Raw genomic sequence first — 26,438 nt, 5'->3', positions numbered from 1 at the left:
GCATCCGAAGAGCCACCGCCGTAGGAAGATCCTTCTCCTACCTGGCAGCCAAGACATGGAACTCCCTCCCCATCCACCTCCGGCTGACACAGGACCATCTCGCCTTCAGGAAACAACTCAAGACCTGGCTGTTCGAGCAGTAGCGGAACCCTCCCCCCTTTGTCAAGACTTTGAGTGTGTTCCTGTGGACGATGGCGATTCCTCCTCCTGTCCCGTTGGTGCGGTCCTTGCGGGTGATCTTGTAGCCTTCCGGGATGGCTATGGCGATGTCAGGTGCTGAGGAGGGGTCAGCCAGGTCTCCGTCAGGAAGGCGACGTCTGGGGCATTGGTGTCGAGTAGGTCCCAGAGTTCGACGGCGTGTTTGCAGGTGGAGCGGGTGTTGAGCAGGATGCATCTGAGGAAGTTGCGTTCTTCTGGGAGTGGGTTGGCGAGCCGGATGCTGGTGAAGTTGCAGTTCCGGCAGGAGAAGGATCCTTGGGTGCGTTTCGGATGGCCAGGCAGCAGGAGTGTGATCTACCGGTGTTGAGTGCGTGGAGGGTGCTGGAGCCCTAGCGGAGGCGGGCATCGAGGCGTTCGCGGGGGCCCGTGGTCCTGGCGCTGGGCGCGGTGTGGAAATAAAATCTATAATTATGCCCCTTCGCTGCCCTCTGCGCGATCTAATTATGCCCCTTTGCGCGATCCCCTTTGCGCGATTAATAATGGCCCACATTAAAAGCCGGCACCATTTTGTTTTTAATTCACCCTTTGGTGTCCCAAGACCCCGAGCACGAGCACGACACCCCTGCACCTGGCCTTCCTCATTTTCACCATCTGTCTCTGTGGTTTCTGCCAAGTCCGGGAAACCAGTACGTGAGTTCCTGCTCCCCCGCAGAGATGGTTCATGTTTCTGACATGAAGCACGAGCACAAACACCCAAATAAGGAAGCCTCCCCCTTCCAACTGTCAGACTATTTCACATCGCAAGTCCCCTCACGAAGCCTAAGACACGCCCCCATTTCTTCACACTCTGCTCCTCTTGCTGATCTTTGTTCCTCTATCTGCCACAACCTGTTTGTTCCTCTATTTTGCCTCGTGACCAAGACTGTATAAATATTCTGCTGTCGAAAATAAAGACCCCCCACTTCAAGAGAGGGACTTGAGAGATTGCTCCTGTGCCCGCTTGGTGCTGGAAGCGCTCCCCTTAACTCGAGTTATTGGTCTTCTCCTCTTTCATTTGAGCACCACGGACTCCTCGCTTTGCATTGACAAGAAATTATGATTTATTAAGCATAGAAATTCAGAAATGAGGTAATAAGTAAATTTAATTTACCACATTATTTGGCGCCCGGAACAGGGACATTCCCTTTCCCCCACGCGCCGGCGATATTGGACCCGGTACTGTCCCCTCCTGACCGTTGACGGACTTCAAAAGTGCACAACGCGGGGAATCCCCGCTAACTCCCTCGAGGCGAAGAGGGGGACCGACTGCGGCCCAGCATCCACACGAGGCGGTGAGGAAATAGCGGAACGTCCTGAACCAAAGCCCAACCTGCGAAGCAGACGAGTCCGAGGTTCTACAAATCCCACCTTGAAACTGCGCGCCGCGTTTTCACAAAATCTTCAAGAGGCCTTCCAGTTATTTTTCGGTGAGTACTGCTGAAAAGTATAAAAACGAACCCACAGCTTTTGTGGGGGCGGTAAAGATACGCGTTTTGTTGGTTTCGCACCTATTTTGGTGAGGACTACTAAAACTAGTATAAAAGACGGACTCACTACCTTGTGGGCACGGTAAAGATACATGTTTTTTGTGGGTTTCTCACTTATTTTGTGAGGACTACTAAACTAGTATAAAAGACAGACTCACCTCTTTTGTGGGTACGGTAAAGATATTTGTTCTGTTTGTGTTTTTCTCACTTCTAAAATCTTTGAAAGTCTTGCCATCATGCCTATTTTCTCGAAAATACGTAAGATGGCAACCAAAGGGAGTATTCTTGAGAAGGAAATTCCCCTTCCTCCTCGGGATACTCCAAGACACTTCATGTATGCAAAACATGGTGTCGGTGCACCTATTTATTGTGATCTATGGGTAGAATATACTAAAGACCTAGAACTCAGATATAGATGGCCTGAAAATGATAGTTTTGATACGGAGTGTATTATGAAATTAGAGGAACAGTTATGGAAGAAAAAGAGAGTCCGCCAGTCACAGGGTGACTCAGTAGAATTATGGAGAAAAGAAGCCCATAGGAGGCAACAGAAGGAATTGCATAAAGTTGAAAAGGGTAAGAGAATGTCAGAGCAGGCCAAGAAAGAACAGTTACAAGAAATAGGGAAAGAAGTAGTTAGTGAAAGGAATAAAAGGGAACAATCAGCCATTTCTACTGGTTTTTATCCTGTATTGCCATCTGCACCTGAAAACCTTAACATTGCATCAGCACAGCCTACAGCCCCACTACCAGAGGATACTTTTACTAATTTTCTCTTAGATACTCCACCACCCTATGAAGTTCCAGTCATTCAACACCCTCTGCCTCCGCCACCCCTTTCACAACATAACCCACCACCTCTCACTCCAGAAGGGGGTGCCGTAGGTCCAGACCCAGGTAAAACAATTCCCGACTGCCCCTATAACCCGACTCCGAGCAACACAGGGGAGGCGGGACGAATAAGTAAAATACTTCATGACTCCTGGGAAGAAATAAGACATCTACCAGCAATTGACACGTTTCTTCAAGCGGCCTCTGAGTTTCTTCGTACTGAAGAGAACTCACGAGCCATTAACGCTATGACTACAAGAAGATCACACCCTGTAAAAATGCACATGTATAGGTTCCTCTTTGCTGTTTCATAAAACACATACAAGCAGAGGAAAGAAATTTACCAGTTTCACTTTTTGACTTATTAGATTCCGCATCCGACCACACTAGTCTAGAACTTATAAATGATGCACTAGACAGGTTCACCCGTAATGTGACCCGTATTCTGCAAAACTTGCAAACAAATGAAGAGAATAAGAAACTTGAGGAGGAAATTACTGAACCTACTGAAAAAGTCCTACCCGTTCGTTCTTCCGCCCCTAATTCATGAACACCCCCGCCTACATTCCTCCAAGGTCACTCTGAACGGTCATCTCCAGATGAGTTATTTGAAAATACATCCAATGCATTAGACTACTGGTTAGACCAGGAACCTCCGCTTACACCGGAGGAGGAGGAAATAGCCAGAACTGCGACCCTATGGGTCTCTCAATATAAGATATATGACAATGATCTCATAGCCCAGCTTTTTCTAGCATTACCACACTCACATCAAAGATTAGCAAGCCTCTACATGGTACAACATCTCATCACACTCAATGACACTCATTTCAAACATGATCCAAGACTCGAAGATTTTCTGTCTGACTGCGCTGATAACATGTTCCTCCACAATAGTTCAGTTTTTCTCAACACATTTATAGATTTTAGACAGAAATACCAGAAAGTGACTGGATATAGATCTCCCCAAAATACGTGTGGATCAACTAATAGACTTCCTCAAACACGCCAGTTTCCCATGATAGAGGTCCACCCCAGAGCTGACACAAATGGAGCGCTACAACGCGTCTTCATTTATGTACCCTTGACAAAACTTGAGTTACTAAGGATCAAAGAGATGGTTCCCTCCCACTCAAAGGATCCTGCTGGATTCTTTAAGGAATTAGGAGATGTATTAATGATGGGAACATATACTCTTTCTGATATCACAGCAATTCTGAAATTATTGTTGCCATCAGGTATATATGACAAACTAAGAGAAAAAGATTGGGAAGTAGCAGGTGAACACATTAGATGGACTGAACTTCAGAATGACTAAAATACTAGAGTAGCAGGTCAAGGTATAGGAGACAGACTAAAAGCACTTCCTGGCACTATTTTAAAGGTGCTACCACAGTTACTAACAGTGAAAAAGGAGGACTGGGATGCCATTTCCTCCTGCAAACAGAAACATGGTGAAGACATAGGAGATTATTACACTAGACTTGAAAAGTGTTTTGCGGTAAATAGCGGCCTTACGCCGACAAGTGAAGCTTACCCGCATCTGTTTGTTTCCAAATTAGTAGATAACGCCTTGCCAGCCATTAAGGACAGAGTACTAAAAGTAGAAAGTACCTGGCAAGCACATACACCTCCACAGGTGTTACAAATGCTACAATATCACCAGAATCGCATTAGGGATGAAGAAGAAAATGATAAGAAAAGCATGAAAGACACAAAGATGAAAGCATTAGTAGCCCAAACTGCACCCAAGCGTCAACAGACACCAAGTAGCCAGACAAATATAAAAAGCACTTGTAATTATTGCAAAAAGATGGGACACTTCGTTAAAGATTGCCCTGTCTTAAAGCACAATTTGGCTACTGGTAAGACCCAGCCACTCCCATATCAGCCAAAACAGAATGGTTCCCTAGACAGTTCAACACCTTCAGTTCCACTGACAACACAAATGGCCCAAATGAATATTATAGACAGCGCCTACACTGAATATTACCCAGATTTCTCATGATGTTGCCCAGAGAGAGAAGATGACAAACTGCCCCTAATCCCCATTCCAGTAGATCAGACAGGTCCATTTATACTATTTAAGTTTCTACTAGACACTGGGGCCAGTAAAACAACAATAAGCCATCAAGAGGTCCCAGAGGCTCCTCTCTCGGGTTCAAAAAGTATTTCTCTGGGTTTCTCGGGACAACCTGTGACAAACGTCACGTCAAAGCCACTGCCCTTGCAGGTTGGTCCTGAAGAAAATTACATATTTATATGTATTCGTGCCCCCACGCGCTACCCTCTCACCATCTGCAATGTTGAATAAAAACCCCTGCATTACTTCACATTCAGAGGCCTTATTTCTCTGTCACCAGGCCCCTCCATGCCAGACCCTGAAAAAGGCACATGTTACATTTCTCTGCAGCACATTAGATATTTTTTTGAGCAGTCACGGAGAAGAGGCCCAGCCCGGGGTGTCTTAACAGTGTCAAACAAGGGTCGACCTGATAAAGCTGCATTCCGGCCCGAGCAGGAGGCAAGAAGAAGCCCCTCTGCAGAGATAAGGCCCAGTTTTGCTGTCGGCTCTCAGAGATAAGTGGGGCCCATGTCAAGGAAAACCTCCAAGACAGTCACACAAGGGGTGGACAGGAAGGGCCAAACCAACTGCTAGTATGAAGCAGCAACACTTCTACAGATGAGAGCAATCTGCATGCTGCCCCGAGCTAGAGATAAGACCAGACATGCTAGTCACTCTGACACCAAGGGCCCTCCCTGGCCAACAGAAAGGAAACAGCCCTCATGGAGCAGTCTGATAAAGTTACGCATACAGGCATTGCGAGTTTTAGCTGACCTTGCTGCCCCCTCTATGCACCCACCTACCTATGACTCATTACAGTGAACGCCTACATGCTCATATCTTTTTCTTTCCTTCTGCTTGCAGGGCTCCTCCCTATGTATGCAAAGAATGTATAAATATTGTACTCTGTGAATAAAGCTCAGAACTCTCCTGTGCCCGCTTGGCGCTGGAGCTCTCCCTTAACTCGAGTTAATGCAATAAAGCCCATTGACTCTAATACCACGGACTCTGCTCCTCATTTATGCTTGACCCTTTTGATATTTATTTATTTATAGAAATTATGATAGTGTAAATAATTTATTTACGACATAATCTGGTGCCCGAACAGGTACGCATCCCCTTCCCCACGCGCCGGCGATGTAGGTCCGGCCACTGCCCCCTTCTACAGCCTAGACGGACTTCAAGTGTACACGCCAGCGGGACTTCCCGCCAACTCCCTCAGGCCCACGGAGGAGGCGGACTGCGACCAGACATCCACACGAGGCGGTGAGGAAGATTGCGGAGCGTCCTGACCCAGAGCCCAACCCGTGAGAGAGCCCAGTCCGAGGTCTTCAGAGGTCCGCCATTCCTGCGCAAGCGTCAAGCGTCCGATGACCAGGTCTTCAAGTTCTGCTTCCTGGTGAGTACCACTGAGAACGCATAAAGACGGGTTCATTTAATGAACACGGTAAAGACGTGTCTCCTTCACGAGACCGGTATGGTTGTACTGTATTCCAGTACATCAGTATATGTTGTATATGTTTTGAGTTTGAAATTGTTTTAGTTAGGTTCCAGCATGCCGTTGTTTTCAAAATTGCGTAAAATAGGCACTAAAAAGGGAATATTAGAAGAGGCAGTTAATGTCCCGCCAAGAGATACTCCCGGCCATTTTATGTATAACAAACATGGCATCAGCGCTATTCTCTATTTAGACCTCTGGATAGATTACACAAAGGATCTAGAGACGGTGCATAGATGGCCTGCGACCGGCACATGGGATTCAAGAATGTATTATGAGAGTAGAGTAAAAACTATGGAAAAGGAAGTCGAGGCCCTCGCAGAAACAGGCCATTGAATTATGGCGCAAAGAGGCTAATAGGAGGGCCCTGAAAGAACTTAACAAAGCCGAGAAAAGCAGGCAAATATCAGAACAGGCGAAAGAAAAAGAGTTACTAGAAGAGGGTGAACAGGTTCGAGTGGAACAAATGGATAGGGAAAGAAATGCTCTTGTTGCTGGTATCTACCCTGTACTCTCAGAGGAGATTGCAGAGGAAGTTCCCCAAAAAGTACCCCTTAAAATTAAACCAACGGCACCAGAGGCGTTCCTTTCCGCCTACCTAGCAGAGCCACCCCCAGCCTACATAGATGCACCATGTCCCCCGCTCCCACCAGAGGCCGCGCCCCAGCCAGTCCAGGACCAACAACAGGTTTCCGGGGGTGCGGAAGGGGGGGGGATAAGGAAATAAAGGATGACGTTGAACTCCCTAGATGTATATATGATTTACAGCCAGGTATTACTGGTCCAATGCACGCCATATCAATACGAGTAAGGCAAGCCATCGCAGAGCTAGATGGACTGCCTGATATGAATACACATTTAGATGCCTTGTATGAGTTCATCAAAACAGGACGGAACCATGAATGCGTAGCTCAAGCTATGGAAAATAGAAAAGTAAAAGCTAAGAACAACATCCTCCGTTTTATTGTCAACTGTCTGATCAGGGAACGTGATGAGGGTGATGGGGACGTGGAGGTTAGTTTAATAGAGTGGAGCGACAGCATCAATGACGGTAAACATGATAAGGTAGCGCAGACAGAAGCAATGACGAATAAGATTAAAAAGAAAATACTAGCAATACGTAACACCGAGCAGGAAGGCAGGGATAGTGTGTCAGAGGAAGGGGATAATAACGAGACGCCAGACAAAATGAATTTTCTGGGCATAGCACGGCACTGTAATGGCGCCAAACACCATCGACCTCAGAAAACAAGGGTTAACAAAGAAACAAACATCTCTCCTGAGGATTTGTTCCAAACAACTGAAAAAGCCCTAGACCATTGGATGGACGACGAGCCACCCCTCACGCCACATGAGAGGGAGTTGGCTCGGTCGGACACCCAGTGGGTGTCCCAACATCATGTATATAATCCCGACATAGTGGCCCAGATGTTCCTGAGCCTCCCACCACTCGAACAACACCTGGCCAGCATCTATATGGTCCAACACTTGATCACGTTGTATGAGAGCCAATATCACCCCCCTGGCAAATTATAATAAAATACTGGAAAAGGTAATACTAGATAGATGGATGGAACAGGGCCCAGAACTGATTAACACCATTTTAGACTTGCGTCTCCAATATGCGCAATTCCTGTCCGACTCAATGACACCAGACCCTCGCCCCAGAGGACAGTACCCTCTGCGAGAGGTTTACCCCATAAGAAAACAAGATGGCACTGTCCAGCGGGTATATGTCTATACCCCTCTCACCAAGCTAGAAATACTGGAAATGAAGAGGTTGTTACCTTCCCATGATAAAGACCCGGGGGGGTTTCACAGAGAAATAAAAGATATACTCCGCATAGGAGACTATACTTACCCTGATATCCTAAGGTTACTAAAGGTCTTGTTACCAGCAGGCATTTACGAGAAACTTAAAGAGAAAGACTGGGATGTGGGAGATAAAATGTTGAAGTGGGCAGAGTTGCAAGCTGAAGATGCAGGTAGGGCCCCGGGGGATGGCCTTGGTGAAAAAACTAAGGGGCTCCCCGAACTCCTTATACAAATTTTACCAAGACTATTGACGACTAAAAAGGAAGACTGGGATGCAATTTCAGCCTGTAAACAGAAACCAGAGGAAGACACGAGCGATTACTACACTAGGTTGGAAAAATGCTTCGCTGTCAACAGTGGTTTAAAACAAAGTAGTGAGGCCTATCCCCACCTTTTTGTGACCAAACTGGTAGATAACGCCCTTCCTCAGATTAGGAATAGAGTGCTGAAGGTTGAGAGCACTTGGCAAGCAAATAGCCCCTCACAAATGTTACAGATGTTGCAATACCACCAAAATAGAATAAGGGAAGAGCAAGAACAAGAAAAGAAGCGCATGAAGGATACAAAAATGAAGGTGCTAGTTGCCCAAACAGTACCTGCAAACATGAACAAGAATGGTACCGCACCCACTAAAGAGACCTGCAATTATTGTAAACAACAGGGTCACTTTGTAAGGGAATGCCCCGTCCTAAAGCACAATATAGCCACAGGTAAAACAAAGGAACGGCCCTATACACCCAGACAGTACAACACTCAACAGACACAAGTCCCCACCCCGCCGCAGGTCCAGACGCCCGCTGCCGCTGCACCTCAAATGTATCAGTACACGCAGTCAGACTACCCAGAATACCAATCTTTTTCATGAAACAGCCTCGAGAGGGAAGATTGCTTGCCCCTTATCCCAGTTCCTGTGGACCAAGAGGGTCCTTATGTACATGCTCGTTTGCTGGGGCAAGATAGAAAGTTTCTGATTGACACAGGGGCAAGCAGGACTATACCATCAGTCATGACGAGGTCCAAGGGGCACCTCTCTCGGGCTCACAGAATATATCCCTGGGATTTTCTGGAAAGCCAATTGTCAACAAAGTATCAGAACCAGTCTCTTTAGGGGTGGGTCCACTGACACGCACCACAGACCTACTACTCACTAAGACATGTCCAGAAAATGTACTAGGTATAAAGACCCTAAAAGAACTGGGAGCAGTTATCTGTTGCTCACCAGAAGGAGTAAGACTGTTTTTGCGTGATTTCAAAGGGCATTTCACGGTTAGAGATTTTGATCCCAGACTTCAGGATGTCCCACAGTATCTATGGGCACAAGGTTCGACTGACGTAGGTTACATGGATATAACACCACACGAGGTCACTCTTAAGGAAGGAGTAGTTCTACCCCGAATACGACAGTACAGGATTCCACCTGAGGCTGAAACAGCCTTATTAAAAATAATTCAAGAACTCATTGAACAGGGGGTGGTGGTGGAGACAGACTCGAATGTGTGTAACTCTCCCGTCCTCCCTGTTCTTAAACGCACAGACCCTCAAGCACCCCCAGTTTACAGACTAGTAGTTGACCTTTGAGAACTGAACCAATGTGTGGTCCCACAATACCCAGTGGTCCCAGACATTTCCTCATTATTTACTGCCATTGATTCTGAGGCAACATTTTTCACGGTCATTGACCTGAAGAATGCATTCTTCAGCATTCCAATACATCCTGACAGTCAATATCTTTTTGGATTCAGTTTAAAAGGACGCAGCTTTAAATTTACAAGAGCTCCCGAAGGCTTTACAGAAAGCCCAAGTGTTTACAGTCAGGCATTAAAGAGTCAACTTGACAGTATTAGTATGCCTACTAACACAGCATTAATACAGTACGTGGATGACATTCTCATCACAGCAAGATCAGAAACTGACTGTGAAGAGGCTTCCCTCACGGTCCTTCATTTTCTGGCGGACAAGGGGCACAAGGTGTCCCCTTCGAAGTTACAGTTCTGTGAACAGCAAGTGGCTTACTTAGGGCACTTGCTGTCCAAGGAGGGTAGGCAGCTGACACAAGAATGAATTAAATTGATTTCCAACATTTCACAACCCAAATCACAGAAAGAAGTATGTGCATTCATTGGCCTTACTTCCTATTGCAGACAATGGATTCCCCAGTATGCCCACATAGTCAAGCCACTCATACAATTGACTACATTGGAGGCAGCCACCTCTAACGTCCTCCCTTGGACATCAGAGCACACCTTAGCATTTGAGGAACTAAAACGGGCATTATGTCAAGTGCCAGTTTTAGCCACTCCTGATTACAAGAAACACTTCACCCTGTTCGTGACAGAGCGGGATGGAACAGCACTATCTGTCCTCACACAAGACCAAGCAGGGAAACACAAGCCATGTGCTTATTTTTCTAGTACACTGGACCCTGTAGCACAGGCTCTGCCAGCATGCTTGAAATCTGTTGCGGCCTCAGCTTTGGCCATAAGACAAAGTGACTCGATAGTGCTGGGACACTCCCTGACAGTACAAGTACCACACGCAGTGGAAGTTCTCCTGAATAGGACACAGACACAACACCTGACTGTAGCAAGATTGACAGGATACGAGCTGACACTATTTCAACCCCACATAGAGATTAGAAGATGTAACATGCTCAACCCTGCCACTCTTTTACCCTCAAGCACAGATGACACCACACCCCATGACTGTGTGGAAGTAATAAATGTAGTGACGAAGCCAAGACAAGACTTGACAGATGTTGCACTCCCAGACCCTGACATAACGTTTTATGTAGATGGATCATGCATGAGAACAGGGGCAGGAGAATTAGTGGCAGCATACGCCGTAACTACTGACCATGAGATCATAGAGACACAAAGAATAGATATCCTGTCAGCACAAGCAGCAGAGCTCATTGCTTTGACGCAAGCCTGTAAACGAGCAAAACAGTTAAGGGTTAACATCTACACTGATTCACAATATGCGTTTGGGGTAGTTCATGACTTTGGGGTACTATGGAGGGAGAGAGGTTTTCTGACCTCACACGGGGCCAAGATACAGCATGGCCCTCTCATACAGGCCTTGTTAGAAGCAATACACCTACCTAAAGCCATAGCGATCCTGAAATGCAAAGCACACACCAAGGCCACAGATGACATTTCCCAAGGTAATGACCTGGCAGACCAAACTGCTAAACAGACAGCTCAGACTCCAATTGACATAACAAACTCACAGGTATTACCACTGACAAGGACTATGACAGTCAGGGATCCCTCCAAAGATGTACAAGATATACAGACCCATGCCACTCCAGATGAAATAAAGAAATGGATTGAACAAGGAGGGGTCCAGACTGACCAGGGTTGGATGACTAAAAACAAAAAGACATGGTTCCTCCCAGACTCTATGGTACAGGTGATAATAGAGACAGCACATAGCCCGGCACACTTGGGCGAGAAGGGAATGTTGGATGGCCTGCAGAATATCTGGTTTAACAAACACTTGCGAGCGGCAGAAAAGCAGAAAGTGAAGACTTGCATGATTTGTTGCCAATTCAACCCTGGAAAAGGCATCTCAGTGGAACAGGGTGGATTTCATCCCCCTGATCACCCTTTTGAGGTTCTCCAAATGGGTTATATTCAAATGGACAGATGTAGAGGTCACAAGTACGTCCTGGTAGTGGTGTGTGCCCTAACCAGATGGACAGAAGCTTACCCAGTCCCAGATTATACTGCAGTTACAACAGCCAAACAGTTAGTGAGGGAGTTCTTCCCTAGATATGGGTTGCCACGTGTCATTTACTCAGACAATGACCAGCCCTTCTCCTCTGAGCTCATGAAACAGGTGTCCCTTCTGTTGGGATATACCTGGAAGTTCCATTGTGTAAGGCATCCCCAAGCAGCAGGTCTAGTAGAGAGACATAATCAGACCCTCAAAACAAAATTAGCTAAAGTCTGTGCAGAAAAGGGCGTGGATTGGATGATAGCCTTACCGGTTGCCCTCTTTTACATGCGCATGGTAGCTCATTCTAGAACCGGCCTATCCCCATATGAGGTGGTCTTTGGAAGACCACCGAATATGTGGGGTACACCAATACCTAAAAGAATAACTGATGTTGACAGTACTATGCTCACAGATTACCTGGCTTCCTTGATGTCTGCACTACTCTCTTGCCGTTTGCAGGTTGCCGTTGCCTTCCCTGACAACACCCAGGTCGAGGACCATGCCATAGCCCCAGGGGACTGGGTGCTGATAAGGAATTTCGACCGGACGAGCCCTCTGGACCCCAGGTGGAAGGCACCAAAATTAGTCCTGCTGACGACGAGGACGGCCATCAAAGTCGAGGGAAGAAAGGGGTGGCTGCATGCCAGTCACTGTAAAAAATACTTTGGGACTACCGGAACATTTGCTAAAAACAAAGACAGTACAGACTTTGAGCCCCCCTTTCTGGAAAAGACTCCCCAGCAAGAGTACACTTCCAAACTGAGATCTAGAAGGTCAGTCGACGTTTGATTGTCTAAGTCCACCCGGTGGTGAAGCGGTTGAACATGATGTCTGACTTGAATAAACTAGTGAACAGTAAAGAAAAAAGGACTAATATGAGAAAGAAATACTGCAAGCTATTACACAGCAGATGTATAGTGTCTCTGATTATTGTACTTTTTATGAGCATTGTGGTAATAAGTATTGGCTGGCTCTTACATGTTCTCTATCCACCTGCTGTCTCACAGAACGCCACCATAGTACACTGACATGTTGAGCTCCCAGTACACTTAGAGAACAGAAGAAATGAATTTAAGAACAATACTTTCATCACCCTTTTACAACAGCATCAACTGGCCATAAACACATCCAACTGCTGGGTGTGCGGTCTTCTTCCCCATACAGTTGCCAAAGGCATGCCTTTCATCACTCTCCCTTTTTCTTATGAAGGCTCTTGTACCGGTTGGTGGGAAACAAACAAAGCTTCCTATATGGCCAATACGGATACAAAAGAGCAGTCTCAGCTCAGATATCACCTATACATTTTATGTTGGCGAGGTGAAAGGAACAGGACATGTGGTACCCCACTAGAGCAGGAAGCCTATGCTGACCACGGTAACAGATCTAATAAGTTATATTATCAGTATATGGACAGGAGAAAAAGATCCGTTTCACCTGTTTTTGTGGCATCAACGAAAGCCCCTTTTTGTGTCCAAAGTAAAGGAAAGATACATATGGGTGATAGCATCTGCAATCACACAGTCAATTTGAATGGAACAAACAATACACGGCTTATAGCCGCACAGGGCACCTACTTCATATGTGGGGATAAAGGTTATACATGGCTCCCACAGGGCTGGTCCGGCACTTGTTACATTGCTTTTCTCCTTCCCCCCACCTACACTGCCCCTGCGGACTATCATGAAATTGAGCCTCTGACTGTCTATAACAGACGGCGAAGGGGAGTCATAGATACAGAAGATACAGCAGGGCAGGAGGCGGGAGACTTCTTTGCCGGAGTAATTCCATTTTGGGGTCCCATGGTAAACAGCAGGAACATCCGCCACCTCACACGAGTGGTGCAAAACACGATAGATGCAACAGCAGGTGCCCTCTCTAATCTCACAGCCGAGGTGGTCGCGGATAGACTCATGACCCTACAAAATCGCATTGTTTTAGACATCGTTCTGGCTGACCGTGGTGGTGTATGCAGATTGATCTCCACGAGTTGTTGTGTGTTTATTCCAAATAACGCACCTACTGTATACCAAGCCATTGCCAAGCTACACAAGATGCCAAGTCAGCTAGACATTGATAAAGGAGAATGGTCCTTAAGCAGCTGGTTGTGAGGATTAGTATCAACATGGGGATGGAAAGTGTTGACTGTAGTAGGATCAATACTGTTTATCATCTTCAGTTGTTGCCTCTGCATCCAATGCGGCCCGGCCATCTGCGGTCTGTGCGCCACTGCCTGCATTCCCCGTCCACATGTGCAGAGCAGAAAAAATGAAAAGATCATGTTGCAAGAACACATTAACGGCCTGATGAAAATAGAGGTGTATTAGAGGGGTGCGCTTGGGGACAAGGAGGGAATGAAGAAAATTACATATTTATATGTATTCATGCCCCCACGCGCTACCCTCTCACCATCTGCCATGTTGAATAAAAACCCCTGCATTACTTCACATTCAGAGGCCTTATTTCTCTGTCACCAGGCCCCTCCATGCCAGACCCTGAAAAAGGCACACGTTACATTTCTCTGCAGCACATTAGATATTTTTTTGAGCAGTCACGGAGAAGAGGCCCAGCCCGGGGTGTCTTAACAGTGTCAAACAAGGGTCGACCTGATAAAGCTGCATTCCGGCCCGAGCAGGAGGCGAGCAGAAGCCCCTCTGCAGAGATAAGGCCCAGTTTTGCTGTCGGCTCTCAGAGATAAGTGGGGCCCATGTCAAGGGAAACCTCCAAGACAGTTACACAAGGGGTGGACAGGAAGGGTCAAACCAACTGCTAGTATGAAGCAGCAACACTTCTACAGATGAGAGCAATCTGCATGCTGCCCCGAGCTAGAGATAAGACCAGACATGCTAGTCACTCTGACACCCAGGGCCCTCCCTGGCCAACAGAAAGGAAACAGCCCTCATGGAGAAGTCTGATAAAGTTACGCAAACAGGCATTGCGAGTTTTAGCTGACCTTGCTGCCCCCTCTATGCACCCACCTACCTATGACTCATTACAGTGAACGCCTACATGCTCATATCTTTTTCTTTCCTTCTGCTTGGAGGGCTCCTCCCTATGTATGCAAAGAATGTATAAATATTGTACTCTGTGAATAAAGCTCAGAACTATCCTGTGCCCGCTTGGCGCTGGAGCTCTCCCTTAACTCGAGTTAATGCAATAAAGCCCATTGACTCTAATACCACGGACTCTGCTCCTCATTTATGCTTGACCCTTTTGATATTTATTTATTTATAGAAATTATGATAGTGTAAATAATTTATTTACGACAGTCCCCTCATGACAACTACAGATCTTATATTGACAAAATCATGTCCAGAAAACTTGCTTGGTATAAAAACATTGAAAGAATTAGGAGCTGTCATTGTTTGCTCACCTACAGATGTCAGACTATTTCTGCGAGATTTCAAGGGCCACTACACAAGTAGAGAATTAGATGAGCGTTTGAAAGATTTGCCACACACCCTGTGGGCCACTGATTCCACCACAGTAGGATGTATGGAAATAACACCTCACAAGGTTACACTGAAAGAGGGAGCCCAACTACCACGTATAAGACAATACAAAATTCCACCTCAGGCTGACTAAGCATTAATGTTAATTATTCAGGACCTAATACAGTCAGGTGTGATTAAGGGAACAACTTCTAACATTTGCAATTCCCCTGTTTTACCAGTTCATAAAAAAGTGGAACCAGGAACACCACCTGTCTACAGACTAGTGGTGGATTTGAGAGAGCTCAATAAATGTGTCGTTCCACAACACCCTGTGGTTCCAGACATCTCCACCCTACTCACAGCCATAGATGCGGAAGCAACGCATTTTTCAGTCATTGAATTGAAAAACGCATTCTTTAGCATACCTATTCACCCAGACAGTCAATACCTTTTTGGCTTCTCCTTACAAGGACGAAGTTTCCAATTCACAAGAGCTCCTCAAGGTTTCACAGAGAGTCCAAGCGTATATAGCCAAGCATTTAAAAGACAACTAGATACTGTTCAAATGCCCACGGATACAGCCATACTACAATATGTTGATGATATCCTCATTACGGCCAGATCTGACGCAGCATGTGCTGAAGCATCACTACTAGTACTAGAATTCCTAGCTGCAAATGGCCATAAAGTTTCCCCTGGTAAGCTCCAATTTTGTTTACAGCAAGTGGCATACTTAGGGCACTTGCTGTCAAAGGAGGGTAGGCAGCTTACACAGGAACGCATCCAACTCATACAACAAATACCCCAACCAACAACACAGAAACAAGTTCGAGCTTTTGTTGGTCTCACCTCATATTGTAGACAGTGGATCCCACAATTTGCACTCATTTCCAAACCGTTAGTGCAGCTGACAACACTCGAAGCTGGCGCTACTCCACAATTACCCTGGACAGATGAACACACGCAAGCCTTTCAGTCTCTTAAAAAAGCTATGTGTCAAGCCCCAGTGCTGGCAACACCTAATTACACCAAAGATTTTACATTATTTGTAACAGAAAACTCAGGTACAGCACTATCAGTTCTGACCCAACTTCAAGCAGACAAACATAAACCATGTGGTTATTTTTCAAGCACATTAGATCCAGTAGCACAAGCATTGCCTGCATGTCTAAAATCAGTAGCAGCTACTGCACAAGCTATTAGACAAAGCGATTCTATTGTATTGGGACATCATCTGATAGTTCAGGTCCCACACGCTGTAGAACTTCTGTTAAACAGGACACAAACACAGCATCTGACAATAGCCAGACTCACCGGATATGAGATGACACTTTTTCAGCCACACATTGAGATTAGACACTGCAGCATTTTAAACCCAGCAACACTGTTGCCACTGACCTCTCCTACTGAAGAAATTCACGATTGTATTGACATAATTGATTTAGTGACCAAACCAAGACCAGATTTACAAGATACTCCCCTTGCTAAGGCAGAAATGACACTCTTTGTTGATGGTTCATGTATGAGACTCCCCACAGGAGAATTAGCAGCAGCCTATGCTGTCACAAATGGTACAGACACTTTAGAAGCACACAAGATAGAGATACTGTCGGCACAGGCAGCAGAACTCATAGCCCTAACACGAGCATGTCACTTAGCAATAGGAAAGTCAGTTAACATCTACACTGATTCACAATATGCCTTTGGAGTTGTACACAACTTCGGTACATTATGGAAAGAGAGAGGATTTCTCACATCACATGGGTCCAGAATACAGCATGCTACACTCATCACTGCCCTCTTAGAGGCCAGTCAGTTACCAGAGAAAATCGCAGTGCTAAAATGTAAAGCGCACACAAAAGGAACAGATGAAATATCAAAAGGGAATGATTCTGCAGACAGTGCAGCCAAGTTAGCAGCAAACACAGAATTAAGTATACCACACCGCCAATATACAATACGAGACCCCTTCTCTGACATCCAGGATGTCCAAAGTCACGCCACACCACAGGAATTGCTAGAATGGAAGGAAAAAGGAGGGGTCCTTACAGATCAAGGCTGGATGACACCTGAAAGAGCAGTATGGTTTCTACCGGATGCCAGGGTACAGGTTATGGTAAACACCATACATGGACCAGCGCATCTGGGAGAAAAAGCAATGTTAGACAGCATACATAATATATGGCACAACAAACATTTGAGAGCTGCAGCCAAACAAAAAGTTAAAACGTGCATGATTTGTAATCAGTTCAACCCAGGAAAAGGCACAAAGGTGGAACAGGGAGGATTTCAACCCCCTGACCATCCATTTGAAGTTCTCCAGATGGACTATATCCAGATGGAGAGATGTAGAGGTCACAAGTATGTGCTAGTTGTAGTGTGTGCTCTGACCAGATGGACAGAAGCCTATCCCGTCCCAGATTACACTGCAACGACAACTGCTAAGCAACTAGTAAGAGAATATTTCCCGAGATATGGGTTGCCCCGCGTCATCTACTCAGACAACGGCCAGCCCTTCTCCTCTGAACTCATGAAGCAAGTGTCTCTTCTGTTAAGGTACACTTGGAAGTTTCACTGTGTAAGACATCCTCAGGCAGCAGGTCTAGTAGAAAGGCACAACCAAACTTTGAAGACAAAATTGGCCAAGATATGCACTGACAAAGGCGTGGACTGGATGGTAGCCTTACCGGTTGCCCTCTTCTACATGCGTATGGTAGCCCATTCCAGAACTTGCTTATCTCCATATGAAGTGGTCTTTGGCAGACCACCAAATATGTGGGGTACGCCAAGGCCTAAAAGAATAACTGATGTTGACAGTACTATGCTGACTGACTACCTGGCTTCCTTGATGTCTGCACTCCAATCTTGTCGTTCTCAGGTTGCTGCCACCTTCCCTGACAAAACCAACCCGGAAGAACACGCCATCCGACCCGGGGACTGGGTCCTCGTGAGGAACTTCGACTGGACCAGTCCCCTCCAGCCCAGGTGGAAGAAGCCAAGACTCGTACTACTAACAACACGGACAGCAGTGAAGGTCGAGGGCAGGAAGGGCTGGCTCCACGCAAGCCACTGCCGGAAACATTTTGGACAAAAAGACACTGTTGCTGATGGCCCTGCCAATCCCACTGACATTGTGACTGAACAATCTTTATTGCCTTTGGAACTAACCCCACAACAGGATTACAAATCAAAGTTAAGGTCTGCCATTCGGACTCTGGCTAATTAAGTCCATTGGGCGTCGGTCCAGTGGTGAAGCGGTTGGAGCATGGGAATGGATTTTAACACCTTGACTATGTGGGAGAAAAAAAAAATGAACTCAAGAAAAAGACATAATGGTCCTATTATATGTTTGACAGTATTATTTTTCCTCATGGCAGTTATGGCGTGTCTTGGTTGGATTCTCCACACTGTTTTTCCTCCAACACAACACACCTCTCATACACCCAACAGCACTCAGGAACACACTATCACGACCTACCCCCTTATGAACAAGCCCATAGACTAGCCTTGTGAAACAATACCTTCATACAGATGCTACACCACACTCAGCAGGCCAGTAATAGCACCAATTGTTGGATATGTGGCCGCATCCCACCTCATCAGAAAAAGGGAGGGATGCCTCTTTTTCCTTTCCCATTCTCTTATAATGGAACTTGTGAAGCTTGGTTCGCCCTAATAACAGCTGACGATACTACCCCCACCTCCTGCCCTGACGGAAATAATTCATGCAAGAATGGGTGGCCTTGGGGGGATTTAAACAAGGTACTTAATACTGCCTGTTACCCTAATAAGGAGGGAGATCCTCAGGCGACCGGTACAGTCCTAGAAAGTGAAGAATACAAGCAAGGGAACATGACCATGTCCTTCAAGATGTTAAATACCAAACCTAAAAAGAATGCTGGTCCCCCTTCCATATCGGTCTCACCAGTAAAAGGATACCTGTGCATCCAGAAAAATGGCTCTGTTCCATTAGGACACAGTGACTGTCATACCACTATAAGTTTTGAAGACAGAGGAAAGTCCTCATTTCTAGCATCTCGCCATACTTATTTCATCTGTGGCCAAACGGCCTATGTGCAGCTGCCCTTGAACTGGGGGGAACTTGCTATATAGCATTCCTGTTACCCCCTGTCTTTGTGGCCCCATCCACTTACCACCGAGACCTCCTAGTGCCCCATGTCAGACATAAAAGAACGATCGATACCTCCTTGGTTGACCAAACGGAAACCTCATGGGAACAGTATACAGATTTTAACAAAGGGTTCTTCTTCTTTGTTGGCCCTGTACAGAACAGCAAGCTTATACGCAGGTTGACAAGGACCTTAGAGGCTGTTGTAACCCAGACGGCATCTGCCCTGGGGAGCTTAACCCAGGAGCAGTCTGCCATACGATTGGTTACTCTCCAAAATCGCCTTGTCCTTCACATCATCTAGGCTGACAGAGGCGGAGCCTGTAAAATTATAGGCTCTAGCTGCTGTATATTTATTCCTGATAATTCCCCATCTGTATACATGGCCATAACAAAATTACACAAGATAGCCGTAAGTTTACATCAAGAACCTGGCACTTGGACGTGGTCTGACTGGTTCTGGAAGATAATATCGTCCTGGGGATGGCAACTGCTGTCAGCAACAGGTATAATATTCCTGATAATAACTGGATGCTGCCTTTGCATCCAATGTGGTCCTGCCCTGTGCGGTCTATGCGCTGCAAAATGCATTCCTAAACCACTTGTCCAGCAGAGAGAAAGGGAAAGAATCATGTTACAAGAATGTATAAATGATCTCATGCAAATTGAGATATAATGTAGGTACACTCTGGGGCAAGGAGGGAATGTGGAAATAAAATCTATAATTATGCCCCTTCGCTGCCCTCTGCGCAATCTAATTATGCCCCTTTGCGCAATCCCCTTTGCGCGATTAATAATTGCCCACATTAAAAGCCGGCACCATTTTGTTTTTAATTCACCCTTTGGTGTCCCAAGACCCCGAGCACGAGCACGACACCCCTGCACCTGGCCTTCCTCATTTTCACCATCTGTCTCTGTGGTTTCTGCCAAGTCCGGGAAACCAGTACATGAGTTCCTGCTCCCCCGCAGAGATGGTTCATGTTTCTGACATGAAGCACGAGCACAAACCCCCAAATGAGGAAGCCTCCCCCTTCCAACTGTCAGACTATTTCACATCGCAAGTCCCCTCACGAAGCCTAAGACACGCCCCCATATCTTCACACTCTGCTCTTCTTGCTGATCTTTGTTCCTCTATCTGCCACGACCTATTTGTTCCTCTATTTTGCCTCATGACCAAGACTGTATAAATATTCTGCTGTTGAAAATAAAGACCCCCCACTTCAAGAGAGGGACTTGAGAGATTGCTCCTGTGCCCGCTTGGTGCTGGAGGCGCTCCCCTTAACTCGAGTTATTGGTCTTCTCCGCCTTCATTTGAGCACCACGGACTCCTCGCTTTGCATTGACAAGAAATTATGATTTATTAAGCATAGAAATTCAGAAATGAGGTAATAAGTAAATTTAATTTACCACAGCGGTCCAGGCGTGTATGGGTGCAGACGGGCTTGCCTTTGGCCTTCTGCGCACCAGCGGCACGCCCGCTGCGCACGTCTGCTGCACGGCCGCTGTGCAGCCTCCATTTAAGGGGTTAAGGGAGGGAGCAGCAGCTGGGAGGTGGGAGCGGGGCGGCTAATGGGCGCTAAGGGGTCGGACCGCAGGGGAAGGCAGCGGCAGGAAAATAAACGGCGGGTGCGGGCACTGCAGATCACAGGACACAGGGGGAGAAAAAAAACACAGAAAAAAATGAAGTTACAACAATGGCACGGGGGAGAGGCAAAAACAGCGGTGGAAACAGCGGCGGTTGCACAGAAGAGCAGCAGTGAGCGAGATGGGGAGCGACCTACCCTGAACCAGAGGGGCACAGTTCTTACAATGAGAATAAAACAGTGGTGCACAGTGAACACAATAAAAAAAAGAGGTGCAAGCAGCAAAAAAAGGTGCAGAACTTAGGGGCAACAAGCAAGGCTGGGCTCGAACCCCTACCAGCCTGGCAGAGGCACAGCACAGGCAGACAGCAGACCGGAGCTACTTGGGGTGATAGCAGGTCCCTGGCCGAGGTCAGGAAGTGTAGAATATTGTGTAGAATATTCTAATCTGCCCAAGCTAAATCAGTAAACTATGGACACAAACTGCTTTATTTAAAATTTCTGAATAGACTATACCGCTCTCGGTTTCTTGCACAGAATACACCCTGATAGGCCTTCTCATTGTGTGCTCTGCATGAGCGATAAAGCTGCTGTTTTTCACTTGGCATAGGAATGTCCTCTGATTGGAAAATATTGATCAAATGAATTGCAGTCCATAATGAAGATAGTAGGCACACAGGTGGATTGCACTTCTATCATTATGCTTTTCGGTTTTGTTAAAAACTTCCCCCAAATCAATAAAGAGATTATCGGTGAATCTTCCAACCCAGTGTACACTGCTCTGGTTACGGATGAAAAGCCTACCCCAAAGTAGGGGATCTGCTATTGGCTAAAGGATGCTGCTACCAGAGGGGAGACAGTGGTAGAGTATGTGTCGATGCAGGTTCCACAGGCATAAACAAGGGATATCTGGGGCCCACTCAGAGCCTGCTGCTAGTGTTCCAGTCTGAGGGAAATGTTGACAGTGAGTGATGTCGTTGTACGTGGGTCAATCATGCACCACCTGCCGACCTAAGGATATATAGTAAAAATATTCAGTGATTTACACACTAAATGTGGTATATTTTGAAACTGTACTTGAATACAGCAGCACCGAGCTACGGAGCAGCACCATTTTTTAAGGGATTTTTTTTTTAATAAGGATATTGATCTTTCATAACTGATGAAATAGACTACATGACCCCAGAACTGGAAGTGTGAGCGTCAACACACTGAGGTGTCTTGTGTACAATATAAATCATTGGAGGTATGCAGGGGGCGTGGCTTGACACGAGATGGAGGAAGACGTGCACGGGTAGAGCTCCTGCTTAAGCTCCCCTCTCCCGGGCCGCTTCTCCGGCACAGTTCTCCTATTTCGGCCACAAACTACTGGCGAGCCCGCACCAGACCCCCGCCCATCTGTTGACTGACTGCGGGACGAATCAGGCGCTGGGGCCTGCATCGGCACATACTAAGAAGTGGTGACTGGCACTGCCGCGACGCCCCTGGGGTCCTCGATCACGCGAGGCCGGGGCTCTGGAGCTGAGACTAGGCCTGATCTCGCTACCTGGCCAGACTTTGCGAGGCCTACGAGCGGCGACTGCGAGACTACCTGCGCTGCTGACCGAGCCCGGCCACACCGCTGAACCCTCCCCACCTGGGCCCCCACCGACAACTGAGGTGAGAGGCCGGGGGAGGCTGGGAGCCCGAACGGGGACGCCGCCTGGTGAGCTGAGTGAAGAGACGACGTGAAAGGCGGGGAAAAACGCGGCGGCATCGGCGGCCCCCTGGAGGCGATTCCTAACCGCACTGGAACACTGCCCGGACACCACCGGTGGATGACTGCGAGGGGGCGCGACCTGCACACGGACGGCGCCCCCCCCCTCACATGTACACTCACGTCTGGGAACAGCCGACTGGGTCACTGAGCCTGGAGACATGGCCCACCTGCATCCTTGCTGGATCCTACACGACATGGGGGCAATACCCCCCCCCCGTCCCCCCTCTGCGGACCCCTACCTGCCGCAACGTCTTCCTCCTGAAGCACGGTGACGGTGCTGAACCTTGACCACGGCCACCACGCGGCAGCATCAGAGACGACCGGTGTGCCCCTGCATCGGAGGGTTGCCCGAACCACGCAATATCTGAGAGACGGTGCCACGCGCCCCTCACTCCCCCACCTGGGCCAACACAGGGACGAAACAAGGCATGAGGTGGTCGGTGAAGTAAACTGAGACGCGGGAGGAGCCGTGATCGTAAAGGGGTATCCTGCCCTGAATCCGCCAACACCGAATAACGCTGGGGAGAATTGGCGCCCTTGATGCCCCCACACCTGCGACGACATAGCGCCGAGCAGTGCCCAAAGGGACAGACTTGATACCGGACTAGTGGGAACATCTAGAAGTGGCCTGAGGACCACCCCCAGGGGGTGGACACCATTCTGCGACCTGAAACCTTAACGCTTGTAACAGCCCTGAGAGTTGCCGCAACGAAACGACTGCCACGCACTGAAACACCTGCTTCGCGCTGTCTGTGTCTGGGGGGTGCCCCCCTCGTCGCTTGCTCTGCCAGGCTGTGCACCCTGTCGTGACCATCTGTTGTTGGACCTGCTGCCTGGACCCCCTCACGGCCATTCCAGGACACCCTCGCCACCTACCCCCCTCACCGGATCACCCACGAGTGCCTGCTGAGCCTTGAGACGACCACGCAGTCGCGACTCTACACAAGCTGAGTGGTGCCATCGCAGCTGTCCTCTCTTTCAGTCGGGACTGTGTAGGAGACTGCTGGCTTCCAGGTAAATTGCGCACTTACCGATTGAAGCGAGGCTTGGGGCAATCCCACTGACGTGCAAGCCGAGCACAGTTGCCGCGCCTGGCCCATGGCAGGAGGAGTTAAGACACGGACCGGAACCGGAGGCACGATACCGAAGGGGAAACTTTCCAAAACGGCGTCCAAGATGGATGCAGAACTGGTGACCTCCAAGCTAGATCATGTGCTAGCCGTCATGGAGCGGCTGGAGGAATCAATGCAACAGACTTGCACTTCTCTTGAGACAAAAATAAACAGTGTAGCGATCGACCTGACTCATCTCAAAGCCGATCACAAGAAACTACAAGATCGCACTACAATTTTGGAGGGGGCGGTGGCGGCAGTGGAACCCACGGTGAACCAAGCGGACAAAAACATCTGAGATCTGCTTAACAGAGTGGAATTTTAGAAGAACGCGCAGAGGACGCGGAAGGGCGGGCACGGAGAAACAACATTCGACTCGTGGGCATCTCGGAGAAATGGGAAGGGATGGACCCTACTCGGCGAGTAAAAGAGTGGCTGCGCGACCTGCTGCCTGACGACACACTGTCGCCTCACTTTGTGGTGGAACGTGCTCACCGAGTGCCCACAAGACCCCTCCCCCTGGCTCTAACCCCAGACCTCTCATCTTCCGTATCCTGAATTACAGAGACGCGACACGATCCTGCGGGAAGCCAGGAAGCTTGGCGACATCCAAATAGACAACGCCACAGTGATGTTTTTCCCGGACTACACTGTGCAGGTACAGAGACAACGCCATTCCTTCCTAGCAGTGAAGAGACGGCTGCGGCAGGCGGATCTTAAGTACTCACTGCTTTTCCCCGCAAAACTGAGGGTTGTGGCGCAGGACAAAACGCACTTTTTCACCAGCCCTGAGGAAGTGGAGGCCTGGCTAGATGGAGGAATATCTGAGGCGCCTAGAAAGGCACACGAAACCACTACGATCCCGAGCACGTGCGGGCCCAGACGACGCCACAGGCGCAGGACGCCTACACCCACACGAGCCCAGGAAATGCCACACCGCTCTCCACCCACGGACCTGATCCTACAGGAACAACAGGATGCGCTCCGCAGGGTTACAGGGATCAGCAACTCTTCAGCCCCATCCTCCGCCCCGAATGCCAGCCCGACTACTCTCCCGAGTGACGATGAGGCGATCTACAGCCTGCCGGATTCTCAGCACTCTGCAGACCTCCCAGATGTCACACCGCAGACAGTGGACCTTCTCGGCTGAGAGGGCCCTGAGAGACTTTCTCCCCCACGATGCTGGTCTGGTGTGACTACGCAACTGTCACCCTGACTTACCCTGAGGTGAGCGACCTGCAGAACTGTCTGGTGCGGGGATTTCCCTGCCCTGAGGAGTCGAGACCCGTCAGGACGCAGTGAGTAACATTTTCTTATACACACACGACTCTGTCTGCCACCCTGCTGGACTCGACGCCTGGGCTGTAGCCATGGGCCTACCAGAATCCTCTGTGCTGGACTCTCCAGAGACCGGACCCTATGGGAGCATTTTCCCCCCATTATTTGGCATTTGAAGGGCCTTACCTGAAACGCACAAGGCGGGCGGACTGGGGGGCCTGCCGGGCACACACAGCCACTCCTTGCTGGCCCGGGAGAGGTGGTACTTCTCTCAGCAACAACACTGATACACAGATTCTTGTTGCATAAGCCACTTATCTCCCCCTAGAATTGTATAGTTTACTTTAGCTCATTTGAGTGTTTGGACGGCGACATGTTGTGCAGCCGACCTTTTGGCATTATTTACTATGTTGCCCTTTTTTGGCTTTTTAGATTCCCTTTCTCTCCTACCCTTTTATTCCGAAGGGGATTATTGCATAATGTGCTAGCGGCTGGAAATAATCTGAGGGCGGGGATGGGATTGAGGAACTGGTGGGGTATCAGGTCTGAGGAACGGGCCTTAGCGGACACGTGTGAGAGATTCATGGGCAGAGATTATGGCTGAGATCCGGATATGTACCTGGAACGTCAGGGGCATGCACACACAGACTAGGCGGTACCAGATCTACTCTTATTTAAAACGCCATAAGATTAATGTAGCCCTACTTCAAGAAACACATCTGAATAGAATAGAGGTGCGAGCGCTGCATCGCAGATGGCGCGGGCATCTTTATGCCACAGATTACTCTTCCTATGCACGTGGCGCCCTAATATGGATCCACCCTGGGACCCCTTGGGCAGCCACGGACACACATGTAGACCCCGAGGGTAGATTTGTGGCGGCGCAGGGTAGACTGGATGGGCAGCAGGTGGTATTGGCATCCCTTTACTCCCCAAACACTGATCAGGGTGGCTTCCTGGCACGCCTCTCGGCAACAATGGCGACATGGCACGCAGTCCCGTGGGTACTGGGGGGTGACTACAATTGCATATTGGACACGACACAAGACCGCTCCTTCCCACCCCCAACGGGCGCGCCAACACACGGTGCCATGAAGGCACTGCTTGGGTGGGCCGCACAGTGGGATCTTCATGACGCTTGGCGATCACACAACCCTACATTGCGAGTGTACTCCTATTACTCGGGAGCACCTAACCTGCACGTACGCTTGGACAGATTTATGGTGTCCGCCGAACTTCTCCCAATAGTTACAGACACACGATACATGGGGCGCACACACTCGGACCACAACCCGCACTTCCTAACTATAGCCTGGGAGCGCCCGCAGTCGCCCATCCCCACCTGGCGACTTCAGCCGGCGCTGCTGCTAGATGTGGCTTTTCGCGACTCCCTTCTCGCGCAAACTGCCCAATACTTTGAGGAGAACTCTGGCACGGCATCCTCTCCGCAGGTTGAGTGGGATGCCTTTAAAGTCGTGATTCGGGGCCACTGCTTGGGGACACAGGGACACATGAGGCGTCAGCTGGAGGGC

At 48.3% G+C, this 26,438-nt stretch overlaps 1 protein-coding gene across 1 annotated transcript in view; it reads left to right on the top strand.

The window, feature by feature from the left end:
• Positions 1-26,438, top strand: part of LOC144772320 (uncharacterized) — a 201,595-nt gene that overhangs the window by 113,809 nt on the left and 61,348 nt on the right. The window contains exon 4 of the mRNA XM_078656557.1: positions 13,335-13,338. Within this exon, the coding sequence (XP_078512683.1) occupies positions 13,335-13,338 (4 nt within the window). The remainder of the gene's footprint in view (positions 1-13,334; positions 13,339-26,438) is intronic.

Source organism: Lissotriton helveticus, chromosome 8 (assembly GCF_964261635.1).
Source record: "Lissotriton helveticus chromosome 8, aLisHel1.1, whole genome shotgun sequence".
In the NCBI taxonomy this organism is placed as follows: domain Eukaryota; kingdom Metazoa; phylum Chordata; class Amphibia; order Caudata; family Salamandridae; genus Lissotriton; species Lissotriton helveticus.
The sequence above is the reverse complement of the archived record's forward strand: the minus strand, read 5'-3'. Positions and strand labels throughout refer to the sequence as shown.